Source organism: Gekko japonicus, unplaced genomic scaffold, assembly GCF_001447785.1.
Source record: "Gekko japonicus isolate JY-2015 unplaced genomic scaffold, Gekko_japonicus_V1.1 scaffold681, whole genome shotgun sequence".
In the NCBI taxonomy this organism is placed as follows: domain Eukaryota; kingdom Metazoa; phylum Chordata; class Lepidosauria; order Squamata; family Gekkonidae; genus Gekko; species Gekko japonicus.
In genome coordinates, this window is record NW_015165254.1 from 214,250 (window position 1) to 234,321 (window position 20,072).

Consider the following 20,072-nt stretch of genomic DNA (forward strand, 5'->3'; position numbering starts at 1 on the left):
TCTCTGATGGCGCAGAACTCCAAAGAGAGTGTGTGTAGCAGACAAAGCCGTTAAACTTCTCAGATTGGATATGGCTGTGTTTGCATCCAAAAAGACAGGTATAAAAAATTCAAGAAAATATTTAATTTAATATTATAAAAATACTCTTTGGGTCCTTCTATATTAATTATTCAGGTGCTATCTCTTGATGTTTTGTTTTTGCCATTTTACTGTTTCAAAGAACCAACCAGCAGTCATCTTTGTTCTGCTAAGGAAGAAAAAAAGGCAACATTTATGTCAGAGTTATTCAGCCATAGAACAGGTCATAGTTTGGTTGAAAAGAAACAGAGTTAGTGCTGACTTTACCCACTCAGCCATAAATTTGTTTCACTTTGTGTTGTGACAATATCTGCATGAATGGAGTCCTAGGTACTTTTAACATTGCTACTGTGTGTAATATTAATGTAGTAATAAAATAAAACATTAATGCCCCTGTTTTATTGGTTTAGGATTAGGAACTAAACCAGTGCAATGTTTCTTTTTCTCTTCCAGTAATAACCTTGATGGTGCCATGGAATACCTTGAGACTCTTTTTACCTCTGGAGAGCTGAAGTCCGAATCATCAAGTTCAAGCATTGCCTTTGTCTTTAGAAAGTTGATTGAAGAAAAAGTGGAACCAGCTTTGGAGAGATGTAAGTCAGCCAAAAAGAATTGGTTGTATGCCATAGGTCCCAGGTTCCATTCCTGGCATATCCAGTTAAAGGATCTCTGGTAGCAGGTACTAAGACTTCTTACTTGTTACCAAGACCATAGATATGATGTTTTGTACCCATAGGAGGTAGGCTCGGCCATGGCTGGTCTAGGAGATGTCTTCCATTCCCTCTCTTGAGGCAGCCTTTTCTCCTATTTCTTCAGTGGATGGTTGTGGATTCCATGCCTGCTCTGATAATCTGACTCTGTTCCATGCATTCGAGTTTATTAGCCTATCCTTACCCACACATACTATGTTGATATTTGTGACCATGTAAGTTTCAAAATAAGTAACTTTTATAAAGCTTCCCAGTCTCATCTTCTAAAGGCAATTCTTACTTGCCCCAGGTGAGTTAGTCACAGCGGTCACTGAGTGTTTGTGTGCGGGGGGGGGGGGATATTTGTGGATTTCCTGCATTGTGCAGGGACTAGATGACCCGGGAGATCCCTTCCATCTCTATGATTCTAATTCTGATACAAGTTAATTCACATTTTTACTTATTTGTGTTTCTTTAAAGAGAAGCTTCAGTTTTCTGTAGCTTCATCCAATTATACGACTCTCTATTGAGGAAAATCCTTCTGGACATTCTATATTATTTTTAGATTCCAAGCAAAGCCCATCCTGTTTTTCAAAAGCTTTTGGAATGTTGTTAATTTCTTTAAAAGAAATTTGATGGGTTCATAATTGGTATAGTTTGTTGTTTTTTTCTGTTGTAATTGGCTGGTTGAGCTCTTGTGAAATGGTTTTGCTGTCTGTTGCTGGTCACAAATGCTGGGGTTTTTTCCTGTTCTTTGGTGTGCTATACTGATACTGCTTTATTATGATGGGTTTTGTAACAAGCTGCCTTAAATGCCATACCTGATATTGAAATTACTTGTTCAGTACCGCTATATGTTATTGGTGTGTTTTTAAAACAAAGGGATTGTTGCTTCTATAACTGTCCATTTTATTTCAATCATTTATTTTTCAGTGAGTGCCATGGCTGAACGATTTGCTAATCAGTTTGGAATGTACAGGCCTGTCACAGACCTTTTCCTTCAGTATATCAGTGCAGGAAGAGTAGATGATGCCAGATTTCTACTAGAGGTAATAATATACCAGAACTCTAACAATGCTCTGAGGCTTGTCAAAAGTAACTTGATGCATTCTTAAATGTAGAGCATCTTGAATTTCATTTGCATGACCTGGGCTACAGATTGGGAATTCTAGAGGAATACGATGCATGCCAGAGTTGTATTGGTTTGGGGAGGGAGCAATTGCTTTGTTTTTTATCTAATGTGAAATGTCCCAAACCACAGGAATAACGGCTATAAGGGTAGTATCCGGCTGGGGCTTTTGAACTGTATTTCTCTTAGCAGAACATTCTCCCTCTCCTAATATCTTGAATGAAATAATTATATAAATGTCTTGGTTCCAGTACCCCGCCCACCACCCATCCCGTTTTCTGCATCCTAGAGGAAACAGGCCGTGCTCCAGAGTAGGTGGGAGGGAGAAGAGCCAAGAATAAATGATGGCCAAAGTGAGATAAGACACAGCTGCCTTTAATTGCAATAGGTTTTAATTGTCATAAACAATTTGAGGCCGATTTTTGGCTGAAAAGCTGAAGATAAATGCCATAAATCTTCACTGGGAACTCTTTTTTAAATAAACATTTTTTTCCTTTCATTCCATAACAGCATCTTTTGAATAGCCAAACACCTTCTCTGAGTACCACTGAAGGCTTATTATTATTAGTATTGCTAATAGAAGCTGCATTTGCTTCCTGCTTAGTTTGTGTGGCACTGACACATTCTGACAAATGCAGATCTCTGGTGGTCCTCAGTCTTTCCAACTTTTAAAACTGGCTGTCTTCAGTGAATGAGACAACGGCGTTCATGCCACTTTAACAGTGCTAAATATAAAGCTGAGAAATATGCAGAATGAACCATGGGTGATAAGAGCTGCCATTGGCAGCATACACAAACAGGCTCCGACGGGAAGTCTTTTCCCAGCAGGTGGCAGTCAAACAATCACAGTGATCCTGCAGATTGCTGCTTTTGTGTAGACTCCCTGTGTCAAATTGAGGCCCGTTACCAATTTGTGATAGTAAATAGTGCTACATTCACTTACGTTCTTGCTTAACTGCTAAGTACGTTAAAGGGTAAGAGGAAAGAAAAACCCTCTCTTTAGTCATCAGAAGATTTTGTGGCATCTGGGGGAGGGGGGAATTGGCAGTGGTGAATTTGATCCATGTCTGCTGCTTATATAATTAAGCGAACTATATATTCAGTGCTTAGGTTGTCGCCTTGTCCTCTAAGTTTATTTTTATGTGGGCTCTTCAAACTTAATTATTACATAATAAAAACCTGGTTTACTTAGTTTAGAAACGGTAAAGGGAATTTGAAATAACTATCTGATAATTGTTTCAGAGGGTAGCTGTGTTGGCCTGCAGTAGAACTACTAGACTTGAGTCCAGTGGCACCTTAGAAACGAATAGGATTTTCAGGGTACCTGGCAAGTATCTCAAAAGCTCATACTCCCAAACTTTTGTTGGTTTCTAAGGTGCTACTGGACTCAGATCTAGCTATTTTATCTGGTAATTGTGGGTGGGAGATGAATGGTACTGAGCAAAGTATGCATTGTGGGAAAGCTGTAATTTGCAAAACAAACTAGCGAGCAGAAAGGAATTACTACTTGTTTTCCTGAAAATTGTTGTGACCCATTTGTTACAGAGTGTATGACTTGAGGAAACCAAAGTAAGCATCCCTGAATCTGTAGGGGTAGGTCAAGGCCTAAATCTAGTCTGGGATCCAAAGAACTTTGCAACTAGTTGCACACTCCCAAATTTGGGGCTTTTTAAACAGCAGCCCTCTGGGTTTCATGGCAGCACTGTTTTACAGTACCTCATTTCAGTTGCACACAACTTGGAAGTTTGTGTCTTTTCTACAGGTCACTGATCTCACCATACTACAGTAACTAAGGGTTGATTATTATAACAAGCTTTTTGTGGAGCTGCCCTGGAAGACAACTCAGAAACTTCATTTGGTTCAAAATGCAGCTCCCCATTTATTATCTGGGAGCAAATAACCAGTTTTAAGGTCTTTTTGCTGGCTGCCACTCTGTTTCTGAGTGCAATTTGAGATACTGGAACTTAGCTTTTAAGAGTTCTTTCACAATTGGGGACCCACATATTTTAAGGACTACTTCTCCCTGCATGTATTGTGGTCAGGGCAGTATAATGCTAGCTTTATTCATTCCAGAGGTGTTTTGTCTTATTTTTCCTACATTCTTACCCACCCTGGGTATCAACTACATAAAGAGAAAGGCTGGTTTAGAAATATTTCATTTTAAATAAATAAAACGGATTATGGTGAGGTACATGGGCTGTGCAGCTCTTTACAGTTCAATGTTTAATGTTAAGCCATTTCTTGCATATGTGATGAACCCTTTCCTTCAAACCCTTTCCTTTCTCCCTAAGGGAGATTTCCGGAGGCACTCAAGGAAGTGATGGTCCGCCCTCTCTTGAAAAAGCCATCTTTGGAGCTGGCTGAATTGGCCAACTACCAGCCGGTTTCCAACCTGCCTTATCTGGGCAAATTAATCGAGAGGGCAGTGGCAAAACAGTTGCAGAGCTTTCTGGATGACGCTCCTGTATTAGATCCCTTCCAGTCTGGCTTTCGCCCAGACACGGGACGGAGACAGTGCTGGTCGCCCTTACTGAGGACCTCCGGAGGCATCTGGATCGGGGCGGTTTGGCAGTGCTGTTGTTGTTAGATCTGTCAGTCGCCTTTGACACGTTCGACCATTAGCTACTAGCCCACCGCCTCGCCGGCATGGGGATACAGGGGCTGGCCTTGCAGTGGCTTGTCTCCTTTCTCCAAGGCCCTGAGCCCACTTGCAGGGAGGGAGGGCTATAAATGCAATAAAATAAAAATAAAATAAATAAAACATGGAATTAAGGGATGGCAAATGCTGTGTGCAGAAGGGACCTTCTGTTCGTGGAAGAGTAGTTTTACATCTTGGTTGGAGCATTGCATGAAAAAAGTAAGACTAAATCCAGATATGATGATTTGGTTTTGCGTGGGCTTGTGGAAGGCTTGCACAAGCAGAAACATGAGAACTGCCTAGAAATTACCTGTTACAGCATGGCATGAACTTGGACGAGGTATCTTCTTTCTGCTGACAGTTCTTTATTTCTAATGCTGTATTAACCCTACTGCTTGTTTCTTTGGAGCATCTCTTGAAGGCATCTATCATAAAGTAATTATTTGCCTTAATAACTATTCAAGCTTGGCAGGGAAGGAGGATAGAAATTTAATAATGAATCAAAGTACAGGGATTTCAACTTGGCTTCCTTTTCTACCATTCATTTGAGGAGTGATGCTTTCAATGATAAACTTTTCACTGAGATCTCCAAATACTTGACAAGGCAGCATTATATACATTGTTCATTCTTAATAGCTTATTGAATTAGTTTTTATTCACAGATGTCTACAATATCAGCTTATAAAATAATTCACTGTGCCACCTGTGTGTTCACATGTTCTACAAACTAGAATTTTCCTATAATGTGAGAAAGTTATTTTTTTATTTAAGAGTGCACTTTTTTCAAAAATGACGCTTTGAAGCATAAACTAAAATATTGTATGGCATACTTGATTTTTTTTTTATTGTTATCGTTTCCGATGATGGGATAGACACTTGATTTACTGGGTCTGTCACAAACTTTTTTTAAGTTTAACTTTTGTCTCTTGAGCACTGGCTGTCTGTTGCAGAGAAAGCCTTTTATAAAATAGAGAGATTGAAATCAGTCCTTTTGTATGCATAAGTGTAGGTAATTATACTTTAAAGAGAACTTGCTTTGTACATTTTAATTTTTATAAAGAAACGAGCAGTTATCTCCCTGACACCTTATTAAATGTATAATTAACCTTATGATCCCTAGCTCACTTGTGAATGCTTGGCAGAATAATTGGAGAGGAATAGTGTTCTCCCCCCCCCCTTTCTTTCTTTTACAGTCCTAAATCTCTTTTTCTGTAGGATGTTAAAGCATTTTTTCATTTTCCATTCCTCCCCCCGCCTCAGCAAACCTAATGCTTACTGTGCCAAGGACAGCATTTGCCAGGGAGCAAAAAAAGGGAGAAAAAATTGGCATACCACACCATTTGTTTTCCTTTTCTGCAGGTTTTTAATAAGTGGTCGGCGATTAAGGCCTTTGGTAATAATGATATATTACTGATTATTGTCAGCCTTTCTAATTGGAAGTTTTCACCTTAGCTAGTTTTATTTATCAAGAGACTACAGTTGCTTTTGCTCATTTAATTTTCTCTCTTCCTCCTCCCTATTTCATTCTAAAAGAGATGCAGTGCAATAAGTGAACAAAAGAGGAATCTGGTGGCTTTCATTGCTCAGGCATCCCAGCAACCAGGACAGGTAGAACAACTTTTCTGCTTTAATGTAATTTGTATGTTCTCTCCAGCATCTTCCACTTAATTCTGCCCTCTGAGCAGCATTCATGGCTATTTAGCATTCGGGGCACAGATGTTAACACAGTGCATTTTATCCATCAAGAAAGGAAAGAAAAGCAAAATCTTTAATGACTCAGTAAACCCATAAGTTTGGAGCTTGGGGGCAGTGTAGAATATGGAATATGTTATTAAATGATGCACCACAAACAGTGGTTGGTCTGTAGTCCATGAAATGTATTAGACAATGTAAGCACTGTGTAGAGCAATATATAGCACATGTACTATTTGTAATTCTGTTCCTATTTTGGTTTATTTGTTTTCAGTTTCTTTACTGTATTCAGTGACATTTATGGGGGGAAACAGCTGGTATACTCAAACTGGGGAATTTATTCATCAGTGGCATAAATACTTCCAAATATTACTAAAAATTATTGAAGAGCTCAGATGTTAAAATTGGCCCCTTCGGCATTTAATGCAGGGGTGGTTGCTTACCATACTACCCCCCCCCCAAAAAAAATCAGTATCTTCCCTGCAGAGGAACCTGGTTGAGCCATTCACGGGTGCTCTCTTGCATTGACCAACATCCACCCTTAATGAGGCTTCTGATAACGGTATTTGCATGTATATGATGTCTGCCACGCCATGACGGGCAGGACAGATTCATCAGCTGCTGTGCTGTGGTGCTGTAAATCCTTAGCACTGTTTTTCTTGCAGAGATTTGGTTTGTTTTCAGAAAAATGAGTCAGCACCTACAAGGACTCCTGGGGGGGAGATAAGCAGTTGAGAAATTACCACCCCTACCCTCATCTGTCTCTAGAAGATACTATATTGATGTCTGTTTGCCTAATATTGGGGAAAGATGCTGTACGATAGTTTCTGAGGTTGCAGGCCATGATTGTGAAGAACCACTTCAACTACTAGTTCACTACAAGTGTCTCTTAAAGTCCACAATCTCCAAGCAGGCTGCCAGGGTTAATTGTGAATTGGCTGTAGAGTGTTTCAACATGCAAAGAGGTGATGTCATGGAGTGAATCTACTCAGATACTGAAAATCACAGTTCTATATAAAGTTCTAAAAAAATGTAACAGCAGCTTTAGAAATCACAATATTTCAAAAGAACCAATTTAGGAATGTGTCTATTTTACCTTTATACTAATACCTTGGTACACTTATTCTGTGGAATTCACCTTGAGTTCCAGAGAGAAAGGCAAACTGTAAAGAATGTAAATAAATACATTTGAGAATCTACAGACCATTTTTCTACTGAGGCAACACCTAAAAATGGTTAAAAAAATCATACACTGCTACTAATAATAAAGCAATAAAGCATTCATAGTTATCAATAAAACTGTCAATATAAACTAGATTGCACAGCCAGGTTAAAAAAAAATGCATTTCCAGGTTAAAAACCAGCAGAAAATATCCCATTACATAGCAGGGAAAGCCAATTTAAAGAGAGAGGATTTCACTTGACATTCAGCAGTCAAGCGTATAGAAATCAAATGAATATCACAAGGCATTTCATGTTGTAATCCAAAGAGAGCCTAGCTCTGAACTTTAAAAAAAGGTGGGGCACAGGAAAAATATTTGTATGTGACTCTGATAAGAATTTTTAAATTGAAGTTGAGGATCTCTGGATTTTAATGAGTATACAGCTCACAGAGAACTTCATGTTGCTGTTGATCAAACAGCATAAATTGGAATATGCATTCATATAGAAACTGCTTAAATTAAATCATGAGGTAAATTATCCCGTCCTTTGAGACATTCCGAATGGTTCCATCATCCAAGGACTGCAACCTTCAGTACCATCCAACATGTACTCTTATAAGGGAAGATTTGGCTAGTTAGAGAGTCAAACAGTTCTGTTTCTGGCAGCAAGCAATCTGTTTAAAAGAAGGTATTAATAGGAAAAGTAGACCACTGAGATCACGTGACTTCTCTTAAGCAGGTACGTTGCTGTTACTTAAAAGAACCCATTTTAGAAAACAATGCATAAAATATTTGTTAAGGGGTACTCTATTAAACTACATGGAATTACAGTGCTTCAAAATGCAGATGAGACTTGCCTTCTCTGGTTTATAAGAAGTTCTTAATCACTTTTTGTCAGAAAAAGATTAAGGACACAATCCACTGAAAAGTTGTCCTGTGCAAGCTGCCCTGAGAGTAGGAGCTGAACAAGCCACAGTATTTTCTAGAGGATTGTGTTGTACGTCTTCATCTTCCCAAATACATAGGATTACATTAAAGAGTGATGTTCTGTTAGTCATGGATTTGATGGTTTTCTAATTTGCTTAAATAAGTCACAATTGAGAGCAGCATGTGTGCTACATCTATACACTGCTTTTCTGACCAATTTTTTATATGTAACCTGTCTTCATAGCCCTATACAATAGCCGTAATAGCCTACCACAAATTTAGTAGTAGTTTGGAGGCTTACATCAAAGAAACTGTTGTTGGACATGTGAGTGATATTATTAGTATTTATTATTATTACTGCTTTTTACATTACTAATATAACATAAGAATGGGAGCATAACAAAGAGGATTTTACGGTCTGGTTTCTTGTTCTCTATTTAAAAGCACTGATCCTGCCTGCACATACTTCTAGTTGTCCACCATAGCTGCATCGGGCGTAACTTTAATGACAGAAAGGTGGAATACAAATTTTCTAAAATAAAATACATTCTTCCTTGTCACAGGTTCTTATGAAGGCGTCTTTCTCCATTTATATAGAAAACCCAAAGTCTATTTCTGTTTTTAATTTTTCTAGGTTCATAAAATCATGACATTGTTAGAACTGATTCCTGACTTTCCAGATATGAAAGTTGTATACACTTTCCTCATGAGAAGTTATGGTAAGGTATAGCTTATTTAAATTTGGAATTTCATGGACATCTCAAGTACTTCAGAACACCATGCATAGTTTAACACTTAAGATTCTTCTTTAAATATATGCATTTCAGAGCCTATATAGCTTGTTAATGGCTCAGAGACAACACCAGTGAAATCTGCACTGTAGCTGATGTTTATTTGGTCCAGACAAAATCATACTTTAACAAACTTATGGCAGGGGAGAAGGATATTGAATGTTAAAAAGGCCTTTGTACAAGGCCTTGGAAGTTAAAGGAGATAATATTAAACTATGTGAACAGTCATCTGTTATATAAAGTTTCATAGTATGCCATGTATATTTTAGCACATCAGTTTCAGACTACACTGTTTATTTTGCACACGTTTTAAATGTCTACCTTTAGCCACAAACTAATTTTTCTCAATGAGATGTTAGCTGTTGATACTCTCATGCGCCTCTGATTCTACAGGTTGCATCTGAATGTCACATTTGCCTCCCCCCCCCCCAGCCTGTCCCCTGGAAGAGGGTGGGATTGCTCAGGTGGCCAGGAAATACCTCATTCAGACATCCACAGTGCAGTATCAAGGGCACATGCAAAGCTATGACAATTACCAAGTAAATATTTCCCTTTGGAAAGTAACAAGTGAAGAAGTCCCTATTAAGTTGTGTATACGTGTTAAGAAATTTCATGACCATCTTTAGAAACCTAAAGTTATATTAATTAGCAATGTTCTTACCTTTTTCCATCCCTAAATTCAAAATTCTCTGCTGCAGGAGGTTTATGTGACCTCAGACGTTGTTAAAGGGCAGGCAGTGTTTCTACTTTTCAGATAGAACAGCTAGATTCAAGTCCAGTAGCACCTTAGAGACTAACAAGAGTTTCAGGGTATGAGCTTTGGGGAGTCAAAGCTCCCTTCGTCAGATTGCGAAAGCCCCCCCAAAAAACTTTTTTGCTGGTCTCTGAGGTGCTCTATGGGACTCAAACGTAGCTTTTTCTACTGCAGACCTTTTGAAACTGTTTTTCAGATAATATTTTTGTGACCAGTTTTTCTGAAGTATGAAAGGTGAATATGTTGCAGAAAAGTGAGCTGCAAAGATAGGCTGCCTACGAGCCAGAAATCATGTAGTCTCCCATTCTGCTTGTCACCAGAGTTGTAAACCTCTGGGACTGTGTCCAGGGTATTTGGGGGGGAGGGGGGATTGAGAGAGAAAGAGAGCTCTTTTTAAATCCTAGCCAAGAATATACCAAGAAAACGTCTCAGTTGTGCGGTCCATTAAACATAATCTCAGTATTAGATCTTCCTTTTTTGGTGTTTTTTTTTTCATACAATAGATACTTCTATTTTGAAGAAATGGGAAGTTAAGAATTTCTATTATACCTTCATTAAACCATCACTTTGTGCTGGTTCTGAAGCCTCCCACAGTTAAAAAGAAACTCTTCCACTTGCAGCTGTGAGTGGGAAGTTTTTCCTCGGCAAATGGAGGTGTCTGCAGTATACATCTCTGCAGAATAAGCTTTGTAGTTTTCCTTATTAAAAGTGTTAAGTAACTTTCTATTGTGAAGACAGCTATCGAAAAGGTAAATGAAAAAAGTAAATCAATTGAATATAATTTTCCAGGTCCTAGGCTAGGACCAGTTCAGTGGCTCTGCCTTTCATCACAAAAACAGAAGGAAAGGCATCATATAAAGAGATGCTGCTTGAGAGCTGCCGTGGGAATGGGAATGGGAATCAATAGAGGAATGTTCTTGTTTTTTCTTTCTACACCAGGATTCTTGAACATTGCTTTGAGTCCTTTGTTGCAGGAAAAACAATTCATAATTATACATGACCAGATAAACTAGGAATCTTAAGTCTGAATCCAAGCTTGGTAATCAAATTAATTTATACTCTATGGTTTTTTGCCTTTTGTGTCTTCTTTTTACAAATGACTTGAAATTCAATAACCTAACAAGGAATTCTGACCAGGCCATTGTATATTCAAAGTGGTATAGTCACTAGAGTGCTAGAGTAGGATTTGGGACCCAGGTTTGAATCCCCACTCCTCTGTAGAATTTTGCTGGGTAACCTTGGGCCAGTCATGCAGAGTCAGCCTAACTTACCTGTTGTGAGGAAAAAATGGAGGCAAACGATGTAAACCATTTTGGGTCCCCATTGGGAAGAAATGTGGGCTGTAAATACAATAAATAAACAAACATTGGAAATCTGACTATAGACACTGCTTAGAACTAACAAATGAAAGAAGAAAAGGAGGGGGAGGTTGGATTTATACCCCACCCTTCACTACCTAAAGGAGTCTCAGAGTGGCTTACAATCTCCTTCCCCTCCCCACAACAGACACCCTGTGAGGTAGTTGGGGCTGAGAGAGCTCTCTTGAAGACTGCTTGTGAAAGAACAGCTCTGAAAGAGCTTGTAACTGACCCAAGGTCACACCAACAGCTGCATGTGGAGGAGTGGGGAATCAAACCTAGTTCTCCCAGATTAGAGTCCACACTCCTAACTACTACACCACACTGGCTCTCAAAGAAAGACTGTTCCTAGTTCACTTCTAGTGATGGGCAATGTTCCTTCTAAGCTGTCGACTGTTGTGAGCAAAAATTCTATCTTGTGAGCCAAAAACTCTACAAGCATAAAAGTTCTGAGCAGTGTTCCCTCTAAGCTGAGTTAGTGTGAGCTAGCTCACAGTTTTTTAGCCTCCAGCTCACACATTTTTCTCTTAACTCAGGAAGGATAGCTCCCGAGCAAACTAATTTATGCAGTAGCCAAATTACTGCTCATAGCTTTAATGCAGTAGCTCACAAAGTGGATTTTTTGCTCACAAGACTCTACAGCTTAGAGGGAACATTGGTTGTGAGTGAGCCTGAATTTTTAAAAAAATAAATAAATGATATTTCAGTTTACACACATACAAAAAGGAAGGAAGGAAGGGGAGTAGTAGAAAGAAAGCAAATAGATGACGGGTAGCCATTAGAGTTTTCTGTTGGGCTCCCCCCGCTTCCAGGTGGGAGGGGGACCAAAGGGAGTTCTGAAATGGCTCCCCGCCCTTTAAAGCAAGCAGCGCGGGTAGGTACACCAGCCAGCTGCTTGCTTCAAAGGGCGGGCAGCCATCAGAGTGCTCTCTTTGGCTCCCCACTGCTTCCAAGTGGGGGGAAGCGAAAGGGAGAGCTGAAATGGCTTTCTGCTCTTTAAAGCAAGCGGGGTGGTGGGCCCGCCCATCAGAGTGCTCCATGTGGCTCCCCTCTCCCCTCCCACCCTTCCAAGCACAGGCTGTTGCACGTTAGTGGGAACCCTGGTGAAGAGGGAGCCAAGCCTCACTTTGGAGGGATTCCCTCTTTTGACTTGCTTTCAACAGTTCTTTCCATCCCTAGCCTTCAATTCTGGCTGTCAGCAGGTTTTACTTTATTAATCTTCCCCCACCACCACCACCAAGTCACAGTTGACTTATGGCGACCCTGTAGGGTTTTCAAGACAAGAGGCATTCAGAGATGGTTTGCCATTCCTGCCTCAGTGTTGTGACCCTTGACTTCCTTGGTGGTCTCCCATTGAAATACTAACCAAGGCAACCCTGCTTAGCTTCCAGCCTCTGCTATCCAGGTCAGGGCTATCTTTTTTACTTCCGAGTCTAAAAGGAAGAGGCTTTTTTAAGGAAAGAGGAGGGCAAGAACTTCATTTTAAAAACTGCCACTTAAAGAAAAGAGTACTTTCTTCAGATTTTGGAATACAGAGTGTTCCTTTTTACAGTAATCCACTTTAGCCAAATTTGGCTTGAGAAAGAAATCCAAGACAGATAGCCAAGTAAGGTTTCTTTCAGTTACCTAAGCTTTTTGCTTATACTTTCCAGTAGAAAGAAAGCCATTGTAGCTACAACTGCTACTTTAGTGTAATAATAGAAAGGGAAATCCACCATATTTTTTCAGACTTGGCACAGGGACAAGGAAGTCAGTTTATCTCTTAGACCTGCAATGCAGAAGTGCCTCAGGAGTCCCCCAAATTTGGCATCTCCACTTTTCAGCCCTCATAATTCTTCAAGAGACAAATTTAATCTGCAATTAAAGCTGTACCTCATTTATTCACAACAATTATTCGATTAACTCCTGCATCCCTACTTCAGATCTACTTAATCCAAGAATTTTTTAATTAGCTATTACTATAGAGTAACAAACTTAAGCCTGTTAGCTTCTTGCAAACCATATGCATGAGCCCTAAATTGAATGGTGATGGAATTTCTGGCATAATACATTCTTACGTTAAATCTCTCCTGCAATTTTTTCCTCTTTGCTTTCTCCTTAGCATTAGACGGGGATGTTGCTTCAGCAAAAGCTCTGTATGAGAAAATGAAAGCAGAGGAATTGCACCCAGACGAGTTGTTCTTGAAACGCTTGGCCGTCCTCCTGAAAAACGCTGGAGAGCCTGTTCCTTTCACGGAGCCCCCTGTGAGTGTTTACCCATTTTCAAATGAAATACCTCTGCAGACTTGCGTGTGTGTGTGTGTGTGTGTTGTGTGTTAAAACAACTAGCAGCATACTTAATTATGCTGGGATTAAGGCTTCACAGAGAACCCTCAGAGGAGCCGGGCAAATGAAGCACAGAGTGGGTTGGTAGGCATTGTAGTAATCTGGCATTAGACGAGACTGGTAGGTGAAGGAAACCTTTGGGGGCTCCTGTGTTCAAAGTACAAGAGCATTATTCAGCATTCGTGTTGAGGTGTGCGTTTATCCAGCATCCTTGTAGTGTTTTATCGCCAGCATTTCAGAATAGGTTTAGGTGTCAGCTAATTGCTAGTTTTTAAAGGCAAAAGGTTCCCCCTCCCCAAAAAAATAGCATTTATAGGAAGGAAATGTAAAACATATGAACTAATTTTCTCAGGCAGCTTGACTTACCTTAATGATTTTGCCAACAGAAACACATACTGCAGCCCCTCGGTAAACTCTGCCTAATTGAGGGAAATAATTGCATATAAAGCATTAGTCCATTACTTAGGATGAGAGTCTACAAAAACAGGGACTGAAGATGTAATTAGTAGGGTTAATTAGTGTGTGTGTGTTGTTTGTTTGTTTGTTTTTGAGCTAGGGTTATCTAAGACCTGTTTTGGAGATAGTTTATTTTCTCCGGTAGTCAGAAATCTCACTTTTCATTTAGATGCATGAATGAGCTAAAACAGTAAATTTGTTTATGGTGTACTCAGAAGGAAATGTACTCCACATGCACATTTATGGGAGATGTAGTATTATTTAGATCAGTCGCTATCAAACGTTTGGGTAGTGGCCGGGTGATGATTGCTCTTCCTGATTAGGAACAGGGTACCAATTCTGGTCTTAGAGGCCAGTGCTCGGAAAACAGGTTTCACCTTCTGATGCTTGGGGAGCAGGGAGATTTGAGCTGTGTTTTTAGTATCTACAATAAAAATAGTCACTTGCCTTCTTTCCAACCCTTCTCTTTACCTTCATTCTCTTACAGGAGAGCTTCAAATTCTATGCAGAGAAACTACGGAAAGAACAAGAAGAACATTCATCAGATGAAGATTAACTTTTTTATACACTAGTTGCTGCTGTTAATATTGTCACTGTGAGAGACTGTATTAAATAATGTGTTGTTGAGAAAAAATAAAATTGAAAATAGGACTTTTCAATGTAATATACCTGACGTGTCTAAAATTGAGTCCTGAATTTCTTGCTATTTCTAAGTCTTGTGGATCTTGCTGGACATAGCAGCATGATGGTAGCAAAGTATTCCCTTCATACATGGCTGTGTGTGACACGTGTAAACTTTCATTACCAGTGCGGGGACACACCAAACAATTCGAGCTCTGTTCTAAGGAATCCCAAATTCCATACTTCCTGAGTATTTTCTTCCAAAAAATTTTGGATACATATACTTTCACCAGTTGCTTCCAAGATTCAGAATTCGTTTGACAAGAACCAGTTGAATAATGGTAAGAGGTGAGGACATGGGCTTTGGGCATAGTGACAAATAATTTAGTCACGGTGCAGAGATACACTTCTAAGTACACTTTTCCTGGATGATTTCTGGTGAAATAAGGCTCTTTAAGATTTAAAACAGACTTGTGTATTCTGCCAGGTTCACCACACCTGCTAACATAGGTGCAGAATATATTCAGCCACAAACTATTCGGGGGTTTCCTTTTTTATGAGCTTGATCTTCATTCCTAAATAGGGAAATGTATTCCTAATTAGGAAAATGCCTGTACATTTTGTCATGTTAAAACTCTGGACACCAAAGGATGTCATAACCTTCAGGCTTCAAGCAAGTTTTAATTAAGCTGTACATTTTCTCATGAAAACATGTGTTTCCTAGCATATGCTTTTCATCAACTCCATAATTTTGCAGTCCATTGAAGTGCGCTCTTGTGTTTCTTTTCCTTTGTAAATGTAGCACACAAAATGGGGAAATAGTATGCAATACTGGATAATTTAGTCACCTTATCTTGCCTTTTGTTGTCTTTGTCAAGCCTTTGGGCTATAAGTCATACGTACATTTTTAGTGATCACTATGGAATGACATTTGCACATAGCAGGTGTAAATTAATCGCAAACAAATAAACTTGCAAAAGGATCCATGATTAATAAGACATTCCTTATTTTCCCTGGTATTTGTTTTTCTTCTCCTGGCTCTTCTATTGTTGTTAAATGCCCATTAAGGGCACAGTTGGGGCTCCTGGAACGAGGTCTGTTTTGGCTGGTAGAGTTATAGGCAACAAGTGTTCTAAACAAAATACTAAATTTATTTAGCTGATGGAGAGAAAATGATAAATAGCTATTCTGCCCCTTTAAGGACTGACTCTAGAACCAGCATTATGTAGTCGGCAGCATGTTAGGTTGGAACATGAAGTGTATGATGCTTTCTTTTCACTGAGTCTACACCAGGAATTAATTATTGTATGCATTATGTGTAGAATAGTCAGGAGATCTGAAGGTTGTCCGGCAGTCACAAGTTCTAGCTCTTAGTGTTATGCTAGTGGTGAGCGAGACTTGTTTTTAGGGGCTGAGAGAACTCTGAAAGAACTGTGACTGGCCCAAGGTCACCCAGCTGGCTTCATGTGGAGGAGTAGAGAATTGAAACCAGTTTTCCAGATTAGAGTCCACTGCTCTTAGCCACTGCACCAAACTGGCTCTCTGCATCAGTATTACCTGCTCTACTGAGCAAGATTTCCCTAACGTCTAGTTTAGAGGCCTTTCCTAGCCTCAGGAGATGCCAGGAAAAGAACCTCAGTCCTTATTCATGGAAAATATATACCACTGGCATTTGAAGCCCCCTCCTCCCGTGTTCAAACCCCACCCCCCCAAGTGATGACACTGACTGAATCAGGCAAACCTGTCTTTCTGGTCTTGTAAGGATAAACAGATACTCTCAGGAAGAATGCCACTCTGAACCCTTTGGAAGAAAGCTGTGATAAAAATGCAGTGAATAGGGATGTTCTTCGAAATGAGATTTGCTGTGAATCTTTCCATTCCTAGTTAAATGTTGAAGAAGAAAAAGAATAGGGATGTGTACCTGGGGGGAAATGGTATTTTTGGGATTTCAGGAATAGGTTCCATATTGGTATTCTGGCATATTCAGGTCCCCCAGCACCATTTCAGCATTCTGATTTGGAGTGCTTGTTTTTCTTCTCAGAATTCCAAAATTTGGGGGGGGGTCTGTTATTCCCTACATTGGGACTCTAGGGGAGCTGTTTCCAAGTAAATGATACCACAATTGAAGGAAATCTAGTCCTGCCTGTCCACTAAATGTCTCCCAAGCTACAAGCAAATTGGAACAAGGGGTCCAGTTATAGAAGCCCCTTAACAAGGTGCCCCTAGGCATCCTACTTGTCTCCATTGTTTCCTATTGTGGGGGAAAATCTCATGCTTTCTCCAGGGCAAAGAAGCCAGTAGCCAAACACACAAGAGGACCCAACTGGCCCAAAGTTTCCAAATGCAAACAGAACCAGCGTCAAACCAGAGAATCACAGCAGAACTTACAGTCCAAGGGGTCAAGCCCAACACTACCAATGTCAAACCAGAGAATCCAAGCCAACCTGGCAAGCCAGTACCAAGGCAGCCAGCCAGATCTAACAAAACACAAGACATACCCTAATGTCACTTCCCCAAAGAATGCCTCAGAAAGCAAGCTGGAGAAGACGTTTGGGGCACCCAAGTTCTCTCTCTCTACAGTCTGCAGCCTGTACTATCACTAGCTTGCAGAGGAGCCTCAGGAGCTGCAGCTGCCCTTCATCACTGGCAAGGCTGTTCCTTATAAAGAAGAAACAACACTGATATAGCATGTGTGATCTTCATTTTAGATGTTTATGTGGGTTCTGCTTTTTTAAATTGACATACTCGTCTACTTTCCTAACATCTACTCCGCTCTGGTTAGACCTCACCTAGAGTATTGTGTTCAGTTTTGGGTACCACAATTTAAGAAGGATATAGACAAGCTGGAACATGTCCAGAGGAGGGCAACAAAGATGGTGAGGGGTCTGGAGACCAAGCCCAGAATGTCAGACCAGAATCAATGGGTTGAAATTAAAAGAGTTTTCAGCTAAACACAAGGAAGAACTTCCTGACAGAGTGGTTCCTCAGCAGAATGGTGGGCACTCATTTGGAGGTTTTCAAACAGAGGTTAGATGGCCATCTGTAAGCAATGCTGATTCTGTGAACTTAGGCAGATCATGAGAGGGAGGGCAGGAAGGGTTGCATCAGTGATTAGTTCTTGTGGCCCTTATGTGCCCAGGAAATTCTGATCACCACTTTGGGGTCAGGCAGCAGTTTTTCTTGTGGCCAGGGATCCTGGAGGTTTTTTTGCCATCTTTTGGGCGTGGAACAGTGGCCACTGGGGGTGTGGGGGGAGGTATTTGTGAATTTCCTGCATTGAGCATGCGGTTGGACTAGATGACCCTGGAGGTCACTTCCAACTATGATTCTGTGATCTCTTGTTCCGGTGAGATTTTTGGGGTTTTTTCTTTATGACAATGGCAAGAACAATATTTTTAACCACATTTAATTTTCTGCACAGAATTGTGCCAAGAGGTGCTGAGCCCCACAAAGATTCCCCTGTGCCAAGCAGCAGCTATGGCTCAGTTAAGGGCTGATTGGCTTGTTTAGAGTTTTTTTAAGAACATAATTTGGAGACTGGATTTTATGTAGTTCCAATCGGACTGGGTGGCTTCCCTGCTGTTTCTTGCTGCTTCTGCAGTTTAAGCTTGAGGAAGAGCATTTCCCCCTGACTTTCCAGCACTGACTGAGAGGATGCAGGCACAAGCACGTGCTGGTTTCACTCTCAAAGTCCGGGACTGGGTAGCTGAAGAATGGCAAGGTGACCATCAGGAGCACCAGTGGCTGAGTCCTCTAGGGGAGCAGACATGACCAGTGTGCACTGACAGTGTCACCCATCAATGTTCGCTCTGCATGAGAGGAGCTTCTGAGCCACAAGAGAGAGCTGCAGCCAGACTCTCTCTTTTCTGGCCCCGTAGCTTTCAATGGGCCAGTGGCATGCAACTCTTAGGGCTCAGATAGGTAGTCCTTTACCATTGCACCTGCTGCTCATGCATAACATATTCCCACTGGTGCCAACTGCCTCCCTGATGGCATTCATCACCATGGCCCTCTCAGCTGTGGGTCTGGGGGAGCCTCCCCAGAAGGGGAGGAGGTAAAAAGCAGCAGAGCTGCATTCTCCCTCCTCCTCTCCTCAAGGTAGCATGCACTTCTCGGCCTGCAAGTGCTACACCTGCCAAGAGAGCACATCTGTCCAGTGAATGAGCTGTCTGGCATGCTTGGCAAGGCTATTCTTGATGCATGGGTCACACATGGTCAGCAACACATAGAGCTTCTGCTTGGTGAGAGGTTCCAGGTGGGACTTCATTTCCTCTTGCAGCCTCTGCACCAGCACACTCGCTGCTGGAACAATGTCTACAACGTCCTGCACCTGGGTCCAGAAAGTGGTCTTCTTCCCCTGAAGTCTTTGAATCAAGGCTTGCTGTGTCAGACAACATCACATTTGTAATGGTAAAGGGCTTAAGGGCCTCCACCATCCGGAAAAGAGTCCTCATTGCTGAATGGTCTCTATACCTGCACAATGTGGACCCCTTGAGAGAGAGGTGTGCCTAAAAGAGAGTTACACACCACACGTATAATAACATTAAATAATATTAAATACCAGGGCTATTTTTGGACAGGAACGCCCCCAATGTGATCTACGTGGTTGCGTCACTTCCTGTGATGCACCCACGCTGCGCTTCGGGGGGCGGGATTCCCCCCGGGGCCCGATTCCGCGGCGGCAGAAATCGGGCCTCCAAAGTGGGGGTTTACCTGCCCCCTGCCCCCACTTGGCAGCCCTAATTTTAAAACAAAGTCCAATGTGAGCAAACACATCCTGAAGAGGTCCAGAAGGTCCTTCCAGGCATCCAGCAGAATTAATCTTAAGGGGCAGACAGAGTAGGGCAGCAGTGCCTTCAAAAACATCTCGCCCTGATATGGAGCAAAGCTGCAGCCAGGCCTGCTTTTCTATCCTCTTTGTCCATACCCAGCCATGGAGGACTATGAGAGAATTGCCATGACGGGCAAGAATTATTCACATGCTTCCCCTCTAACATTTGATCCCATTTCCTAAGAGGGCTTCCTCTCTCCCCCCACTCCCTCCTGTTGCCCAGAAAAATGCTTTAAATTGGGGGGAAACAGACCCAAGAGCCTTAATTTGCCAGCCTTGAATATTCAGCAATATTTCCAGAAATATTTGGCTCTCAGATATGGGTATTATGAGAATCCCGAATATCTCTCTGGATACCCTGATATATCTGAAAAGTTGTTGTTCAGTCGCACAGTCGAGTTCAACTCTTCGCAACCCCATGGACCAGATCACGCCAGGCCTTCCGGTCTTCCGCCGTCCTCTGAAGTTGGCTCAATTTCATGTTCGTTGCATCGATGACACTGTCTAACCATCTCATCCTTTGCCGTCCCCGTCTTCTTTGACCTTCAGCCTTTCCCAGCATCAGGGTCTTCTCCAGTGAGTGCTCCCTTCTCATTTGGTGGCCAAAGTATTTGAGCTTC

At 41.2% G+C, this 20,072-nt stretch overlaps 1 protein-coding gene across 1 annotated transcript in view; it reads left to right on the forward strand.

Moving 5' to 3' along the window:
* The window catches only part of LRPPRC (leucine rich pentatricopeptide repeat containing), a 132,063-nt gene extending 116,444 nt beyond the window's left edge, over nt 1-15,619 (forward strand). The window contains exons 31-36 of the mRNA XM_015410155.1: nt 532-671; nt 1,701-1,816; nt 6,068-6,142; nt 8,951-9,035; nt 13,321-13,463; nt 14,488-15,619. Of these exons, the coding sequence (XP_015265641.1) occupies nt 532-671; nt 1,701-1,816; nt 6,068-6,142; nt 8,951-9,035; nt 13,321-13,463; nt 14,488-14,556 (628 nt within the window). The 3' untranslated portion in view covers nt 14,557-15,619. The remainder of the gene's footprint in view (nt 1-531; nt 672-1,700; nt 1,817-6,067; nt 6,143-8,950; nt 9,036-13,320; nt 13,464-14,487) is intronic.
* The last annotated feature ends 4,453 nt before the right edge of the window (nt 15,620-20,072 follow it).